Source organism: Venturia canescens, chromosome 2 (assembly GCF_019457755.1).
Source record: "Venturia canescens isolate UGA chromosome 2, ASM1945775v1, whole genome shotgun sequence".
NCBI lineage: Eukaryota > Metazoa > Arthropoda > Insecta > Hymenoptera > Ichneumonidae > Venturia > Venturia canescens.
The window spans coordinates 11,729,108-11,737,817 of NC_057422.1; the positions used below are offsets into that span (position 1 = coordinate 11,729,108).

Genomic DNA, 8,710 nt, shown 5'->3' on the forward strand with positions numbered 1-8,710 from the left:
AGAGAAAGAGAGCGAAAGCTCTCGAGCAGGTTCCCGGCGAAGCACACAGCCCGCTGAATGAACCCGTTGTGACCCCGCAACCAGCCGTTCCAACACCCCCAACCACGTACCACCAGCGGACGTTCCTCCACCGCCAAAATACAAATTTTCATGCCAAAAGTACCCTCGCTTTTGCCTCTCCGAAATATCCGACGAGATTTCTCGTTCCGCGTTTTCTTTCCCACTCATTCTCATATCTGTCGCCTCAACGAAATCTCACTTTTCCAATGGGCTCGAAAAAATCAAAATAGTCATTCAACGTTTGAGCGGGGGGAAGGAGATTAGAGGCAATCCTGAAGCAGGTACTGCCTGGCATGTCGCGTTTACTCTGAGAACAAAATTTCAATTTAAAATACTCGAGTTGATTGAACAATTCTCATTACAAATTTATTAAATCGTTCAACATTTTTTCACCGTCGAACACGACTTTTTTCATTAGCAATTCCAACGAGAGGGCTTTTGTAGGTCATGAGTTCATGAATATCCATCGTCGCTTTTAGGGCCAATTATTTCGGGACAGCAACTCGGAGAGCTAAAATTGATCATTGGGGGGGGGGGGGGGGGAGGACAATTTGAACCGCTATGAATACGAGATGCATTTTCACTTTTTCTTATCTCGGAGAATTTCACGGCCGCACTGACGTTTGGGCAAGCAGAAAATGATTCCGAGTTCGAACGAGCATTTTTCCCGGAATCTAGTTGACGGAAATGTGAAACAAAGTTTTAGCAAAAGTTTTAATGAAAGGAAAATGATCATCAGGAGCGAACTCTGCATGTTCAATTTTTCCGTTTGTTGACCTCCATTGTCCCCGAGAGCATTTCCTACAGTGCACTCCGAAGTCTCCGAATGCGCAATGCACTTGCGGAATTTTCTGCGGAAAGGGACTCTCCGTGCGAATTGGAAGTTCTTCAAGTGTTGACCGGAAGTCTGACAGGGTTGGGAAAGGCTGAATGGAGATGAGCCAAAGTCAGTCGGATTTGACAAACGGAATCTATCATTATGACCCCGTTGAGATTTTTATACAAGCTAACAATATTTACTCCAATTTCCGGCTACATTTTTCCACGACGCTCCGTTCCTGCTGGTTCAGCCAAGAAACATTTCGGACGGAAAAAATGTGAAGTTTTCTATACTGCAATATAAATGGAACAGAAAAAAATTATAGTCGTGCCACGAATGAGGAGCTGAAAGAAAATTAAATCCATTCGATTGTAACAAACTTTTGACAAAGCTGCAAAAACCTTCTGTTCAAAATGTGCAGACTTTTATCCATTTTTTTTATCATCATTCGAATCACAATCGATAGTTTTTTCTCCTTCGAATCCCATTATTTTTTCCAGAATATCATGGTCGAATTCCTCGTTGATTTAATAAGTATTAAAAATGAGAAGCACCGTGATTGGAAAACGTTTTTGTACAATCCGACTAATGATGAGACGTTGAAGATTCGTGGGCATTGTCTCGTTGCTTGTGGTCGTCGAATAAAAAAATGATAAAATCTATTTTGAGGAAGATTTAGGGCCATCGGTTTGATGCTTGCACATCCTCGACGCAGCTCGCGCATGCTAAGTTCAGCGTGACGTCGGCGAACGAAAAATCAATCCAGCCTGCCAGGTATAGTGCGGTAGGGCAGCAGCAGCAATGGCAACTGTGTGCGTGCGTGTGCACCAGAGCAACCCTTATTTCCCCCCCCCCCCTCTCTCTCTGCGTTGGCTTTATTTCTCATCCTCTTTGTCGATGCATCGAGTTATTGGATCCAAACGAAGCCACCGTCAGGCAAACCTCCCTCATAAGCCCCTTTGCCCGTCACTTAATGTTGGTACACAAGTTTTCGATTCACCACCCAATCGTTTTGTCCTTTTATTGATCTCGAGTTATCGTAAGTTATCGTAAGAAATAAAAATTTCATTTTTATTTAATATCGAAATCTAATCGTACACGTTCGTTTTGTTGTTCTCGTCCTGCAACCCAGGTAATAATTTCAGTTTATATATATTCCTAATTGAAGTTTAAATTAATTAGTCTAATGTCAAAAGCGTTGCCAGAACTTCATTCACTCGATGGTAGCTTGAATTTTCAATGCGACTCTTGGTCACTGACCCCCCCGTGTTTTTGGCTACTGAATAAACGTTAATAAACGCTGTTTCGTGTAATTAAAAAATGGGTATCGGAGTAATCGATCGAAGCACGTGCTCTCGTTGAGAACGTTTGCGTGGTTCGAGATTTCCTCGTCAGATGGTAGACCGTCTCGAGGAGAACTCATTCGGTAAAAATCTCGATACCTCCCGAGTTCTGGCTTTAATAAAAAACGACTCGTGGATACACAGAGGCGGCATATACGCTTGAAATATACTTATAGACACAAGATAAAAAAGGACTTGAGTACTATTTTTTACAGGATTACGATTGGCTTGCGTAACCACGTGCTTAATGAGATTTGAGCCCAACCACATGTGCAACTCGAGCTCTGCAGCTCTTACAATATAATTACATAACTTTTTTTTCGGCCAGTACGTTTTTCGCTCAATACATCTAATCGATATTGAGCTTACGAAACGATCCTTGCAGCCCGCTGAGCTCTTTTGCCAGAGCCGAAGCCGAAGTTGGCAGTCGCACTTTCTCGTCGGTCCGACTCAGCTTCTCCTCGCGAAGATACCAATCGCGATTCTTCTCGATTTTTTTCTTCCATGCGTCTGCGATTATTCGACAAATAAATTCGATGAAATTATGCAATCGTTTAAAACCGTCCCGTTCTATTTAATGATCGCAGCGCTGTTATTCAACGACGAGGATCTTTTACTCAACTCCTTGAGCCACCTTCGTTTTGGTTATTCCAACGGGGAAAACATTTTTAATAAAAATGTCAAAGCGGACACTCACCGTTGAGTTCTTCGAACGTGCCAGCCTTGCCGCCCCACTCCTTCGGCAAAATGTCCTTGTCCATGTAAGCATGTAATTCCTCGCCTCCACCAGTGTGTAATCTAAACTGCATTGTGAAGTGAAAGTCACACATTTTTTCATTCTTTTAGTCCATTTATCCTAAATCATATGCGAATCTTACTGCATGCGGAGACACACGAGTCAGCTCACTTTTGCACTTTCTTATCAATTCTGATTTCTTTCATTCCTAATCCTCTCGACAGGATTATCCAAACGCTTTTTCACAATTTTGCATTAGCTTTAGACGGAAAGAAATCTTATCACGTTTCCAGACGAGCATATTCCCCGTAAAGGATATTCGTTGGTAAAAAATGCCCGAAAATGCTGACTAATTATTCAATTTCCGAGAAACTAGGCTTGTGGCTCTATAAAACGAAATGTAGGCCAACGCGACGAAACTCGGAGGTGAGAAAAATAATAAATTATTGTCGGGACCTTCCGCTACGAAGCGTCACTGAATAAAGGACTTTTGGGTTGCTGAAAGCATTTTGAGCTTGGTTCCCCCAGGCGAAAGCAATTATGGCGAGTCCCCGTTAACAATATTTGGATGATTCGAAACTTTTTTTTGCATGCGAACATGCGTAAGAGTTGAATGTGGGTCACCTTGGATTGGAACGGACTTTGTGTTCAAAAGAAACAATTAATTATTATTGGAGAATGCAACGAACCTTCTGTATCAATTTCTCCTTCAAAAGAGGATAAAATACATTGAGAACGTTGTTGATGAAAGGTGGCACGTGAATATAGTGAACGCGATACAAACGCATTGGCATGCTGTCTTGTGTTGCCAGCATGGCCCGTCGTACGAAGGATTGGGTCGGGCTACATTTAGCAAAATGTGCTGCTGTGAAACCCTGAAATTCAAGACGAAAAGATGATGAAATTTGATTCCATATCGGATTGAATTATATACAATTTCAACATTCCCCATTTGCCCATCCATTCGTTAATGAAAACTTCACCAAATTATTGTCATTGTTTGCTCTTTTTTAATCAATATTAGTTTGAAAATTATTTTCAATGTTTTTTCTCCACATTTTATCCTGCACGAAATTTCGTTGAGGAGTCTGCCCTAATTAATTTTTTGAGCGGTATAAATTATAAATATGGACATAAAAAGTGTCAGGCCTGAAAAATGCACTCTCAAAATACACAAAATTTTTTTTTATATTCATTTTACTCAGTTTTCGTAAAGAAAAATGGATGAGAAGACAGATCCAAAAAACTCAGTATCGCACTCGGTCTGTATACTTTCGAAAAATGCAAAAAAAATCGATTTTTTGGTTATTCTGATTAGGGTAGACCCCTTAACTGTCTATTTTCGGGTTCTCGATTCCCGGACTTGTTACTGCTATTCGAAGAAAATTCGATGAAATATAAACCGATCGATGGTACACGTTTCGAGGCGATGCTGGAACGATTTTCGAATCATTGGAAAAAATCATATCGCGATCTCAGATAACGATAATAATTGTTGTTGGATGTCTGGATGAAAAATCTTGTTCACCTGGAGATCGATGATCATTACGTTCGACAATCCTGCTTCCTCGACAAGTCTCGTGTCCATTACCATCAACATGCGTCTGGTTATGGCCTGAACAGAAAACTTGTCAACTGTCTTGTCAACGAGTCTGAATACCGTGACCCGATTGCCTTCCTCAGTCAGAGATGGTAGCACGAAGTACTGTCTAAAAAAGCATGAGAGGTCATAGAAATGTTTTGGTTCCTCGTTATTTATCCCTTTCGTGGGATTGCCAAAACTGGGATTTTCCAGAATTTCATTTCGTGGATTTTGACAGCGTTGGAATTCCCACCAATCAAATATTCGTTTCTACCGATTGCGCGGAACTTTGCAGAAATCATTCGACACGTGGGTACGACCGCGAATCGCCCAGAATTTGCTGCACGAAATAAGACGATCCAACATTAACGAAAAGCGTCGCTGCGTCACAACAGGTTTGGCAAAATTTTGCAAAAGCGGATTCCAGCGAGTCCTACTTCCATCGGTAATTAATCGTTTCGAACTTTGCCTTCAATCGGATGATATTAAGGGGGTCATCCCGCCTGACAGCCGGATTTTTTGGGTTTTTCTCGCGGTTTTTTTGCGGTGAGAAAACAAGACATAAACTTTTTTAATTTGGAGAGTTTATTTATTGGTATTTCAACTCCATGATAGAATTTTTAACTGGTAGATTCGGTGTAAAACTATTTCACAGCAACTCGTAGGTTTTTCCATGATTTCCGCACGATTCTGAGGGATCGGTTAATCTGGGATCAAAAAACCGAAGAACGTTTTGATTTGGAAAACAGTGACTATCGCCTGAACCAGAATCACACAGAAATATTAAAAATTGAAGGATTTTCGGGCTTCGAAACATTTTTTTAAATTGGAATTTTGTGTTCCGAAGGGCGAAAATCCTTTAATTTTTCACATTTCTGTGTGATTTTAGTTCAGGCCATAGCCACTGCTTTCCAAATCAAAACACTCCTTGATTTTTTGATCTCAGCCAAACCAATCTTCCGGAGTGGAAATACCAATCAATAAACCCTTCAAATTTCAAAAATCTATATATTTTTTTCCTCGTCGCAAAAAAATTGCGAAAAAATCTCAAGAAATGCGGCTGCCTACGCGGGGCCCTTAACGCGTTTCTCCTCTGAACTTATATCGACCATTGAGCAACTCTTTCAACAGAATCTTCCAATTTTAAGATTATCATAAATTGATAAAGCAGCTTTTCAACCTCTTTGAAGGTTGAAATCCAATGATTATATTCATCGAATGAAAAAGATTCGTGGAAAACAGTCCGTTGGAGCGGCTCCATGGTAATGAGAGTCCAATTTTCATAAAGTTTCGCAACCGAGAACAAAGCTCGCTACTTTTTAGTGTCAAGAATAATGCATGCCTCAATCTCATTGAAAAAATGTTGAAAAAAGAGAGCCTCGATGTTTATGAGCTGGCTGCGTGATCGTTAATGTCGGGTTCGATCATAAATCATAAAAATGTGAAAGTTTTGTCGCGCGATCGGACACTTATCTTGGAATAAAAACGGGCATATTCATTTGTTGAGGCTTACATCGATTCGCAGCAGGTTTGTATGTCCGGTAAAAGTGGATCTCGATTCGCAAAAAATTCGGGCAGAGCTGATCGCGCACTGAAGTATCTTTCCAACACTTGTTTGCATCTTTCCACGCTGTTTTTACAGCCGAACAGAAACTTCTCCAATCTTCCGTCGTCTGTAAATGATTGAGCAATCAATCGTAAGTATGCTCATGCGGAAAAAGGTGTGCAATTATGTTCAGCGTTTTTTTCGTCAAAAATTGAGCTCTCAAGGTGGAAAAAAACGATCGAATGAGATTTTGTGAGAGGGCGTGTCTGTGGAGATACTTCGGATGGTCTTGATTCAGGTTTGGCCGGTGCTCGGCCTGTACTCTGTTGTACATCACTAGATTTTTGCGCATTAAACGATCTCTGAAGGGTGCGTAATAGATTTAAAGTTCATTAAACACTCGGCACTTCGACCGACAGCATTTTTCACTGGTTCTGTGTGCTCAATAAATTCGGACTTTCAAATGTCGTACAACATTTTTTAACGAGTTTATTTGCTATTACAGATCAAATAAGCGCTTTACGCATAATTATTTAAAATTTTATGTCACTATTATTTTATTTTTTGAATTTTCTTATTTGAATTATTGATTTTATTATTTTCATTACTCACCCATGTGCTTGGGTAAATGAGGCTGTTTCGCCATCCATTCGCGTAGTGCTTGAATGTCTCGTTTCCTCATTTCCGGATTCGGTGGCAACTCCTCGTCGATTCTCATCTGTTGCTTCAACGTCGGTGGCAGCAGAGTCATTTCTTCGTTTATTTTCTTCGATAAATGTTGTTATACTTGAACAAAAACAGAAGAAAAAGCGGTCGGAGCGATGTGTGAAAAAATATAACGAATAAAAAAATCCAGAAATAGACGCAATTCGTTCAATGAAAGTAACAAAATTTTCTTGCTCTTTTACACTAAAAACGAGCAACTGGACCTCCATTTTGCCATGAGCTCTTCATCCGCAGTGCAATTTTTAGCAAATTTTCTCCCAGCAACTATTGAACTTAAAGAAATCGCAAATCTTATCTCCACTTTTTCAATTTACTCTTTTCCCTTTCCCTGCCAAGTTTGCCTTCATCCGAGAGCCTGAAAATTGCGAGCGCACGCAAACACTCGTTCACGGCTCAAATATTGACCCATTGCATTATTTGCGAGCATCGCTTTTTTCGATGGAGACTCGTTATCGCTGACGGATATTTAGCAACATTTTAGAGCTAATGATTCGATGGTTTTGCGCTATGCAAACATCCTCCGAATAATCTTTTCAGACCTCTCAGTCACATTTAAATAGTTCATTTAGTTTATGTAACGACTTCGAAAACTGCGTGAATGTGGAAAATTCAACATACTGATTCTCTTCTCGATTTGCAAAGGTTGAAAAAATCATTCGGTTCTCACTTGATCTAACATCGGCCCAGACAATATTTTGCTTCGTTTCACACCTTTTTTTCTATAATTTCATTCAAAATTTTCTAAACAACGAAATCAAAATTTATCGAAATTTTACAATTTCATTCACATTTTTGTCCGTTTCACTATGCGGGAGCAATTTTTTGCCATTGTTTCTCTAAAGTTGAAAGAGTTTCATCCATACAACTCGGCGATAAGAGAGTTCGTGACTAGGCTCCAAAAGCACCCTTTTCGTTCGAGAATCCGAAGCCCTTTCACGCAGAATGAAAATTCGAGAGCCGGGACCGCTGCAATTCAACGTAATTCCACAACGTTTCTGTCTTTCGATTAGAAAGCCAGCAGTCCCCACGTATTGAGAAACGCCCAATTTCGTGATAATGGGCAATTGCGATTTTTTCGAACGGAAAGTACCGATCGATCGTTTAGTCGATCGATCCTCGCTTTTCCCAATGGCCACATAAAAGAAAATAGTCCAATAAGGAAAGCCTGAAAACCCGGAATTTGAGAGCATACGCGATCAAACTTTTGATGCCGATTCATTGAACTTTTCTCATCCGATGGAATGTCGAACGCATAAGAGGCCACGAAAATTCGTAACAATTTTCCTCTGGGAAGTTCGAATTACGAGTTGATCGCGAGAGAAAGACTTCGAACAGCCAGAGTGCTTAAGAGCTGCGTTGAAACGTGTGATTATTTCGACGATTTGCGCGCCTTTTACCGATAAATATCGTGAAAAATGTATCACAGAGTTCGACGTATTACGCGTGGAGCGAGATTATAGTACTCGACACGATCCTTTCGCTGAGCAATTTTGCTACCTGATTTCCGTGTCTCGAGAAAAAACTGGTTGTGAGTGGAGTAAGATCATTCATCGTGCCACGGTTCATCGTTCATTTAATGTTATGCAACTTCTCCAGATAAAGTATACAAATTTACCTTGGAAGAGCAATCGCCCCCGATATTTGGACGGCGAAAATAGTATCGAGAGAGAGAAACGAAAAGAAAAAGGCTGACACGACTCACGTATCTTCGGAAATCCCGAAACTTCGTCGTTCCAAACTTCACGAATCCAAAATCACTGGTTCAAACAATAAAAAATAACAAATATGATCCAGGGCGAAGACATAGACGCGCGGAAGACTGTCACAAATTGGTGCCCGAGACTCGGCGCTCGTCGATGTCGATCAAGACACTACTTTCAGCGTTTGTGCGTTTGGT

At 40.6% G+C, this 8,710-nt stretch overlaps 1 protein-coding gene across 2 annotated transcripts; it reads right to left on the minus strand.

Moving 5' to 3' along the window:
* Positions 1-1,868: 1,868 nt before the first annotated feature.
* On the minus strand, positions 1,869-8,710 carry LOC122406484 (alpha-tocopherol transfer protein-like). 2 transcript variants are annotated; one of them, XM_043411955.1, is made up of 7 exons: positions 8,429-8,710; positions 6,700-6,873; positions 6,055-6,214; positions 4,488-4,668; positions 3,649-3,834; positions 2,921-3,026; positions 1,869-2,733 (listed from the first exon to the last, which is right to left on the minus strand). In XM_043411955.1, the coding sequence occupies exons 2-7, from the start codon at positions 6,836-6,838 to the stop codon at positions 2,573-2,575; spliced, it is 933 nt and encodes a 310-aa protein (XP_043267890.1). In that variant the 5' UTR covers positions 6,839-6,873; positions 8,429-8,710; the 3' UTR covers positions 1,869-2,572. The 2 variants fall into 2 exon arrangements, with proteins under 2 accessions (XP_043267890.1, XP_043267889.1); XM_043411954.1 differs by having other exon boundaries at positions 8,516-8,709.

Excerpts from the sequence above, each read along its gene's own strand:
- LOC122406484 (XM_043411955.1), bottom strand. The coding sequence starts at position 6,838 with ATGACTCTGCTGCCACCGACGTTGAAGCAACAGATGAGAATCGACGAG. Across the intron at positions 4,669-6,054 it reads CAAACCTGCTGCGAATCGAT|ACAGTACTTCGTGCTACCAT; the intron begins GTAAGCCTCAAC and ends ATGCTTTTTTAG. Across the intron at positions 3,027-3,648 it reads AGGAGAAATTGATACAGAAG|TTTAGATTACACACTGGTGG; the intron begins GTTCGTTGCATT and ends TTCACAATGCAG.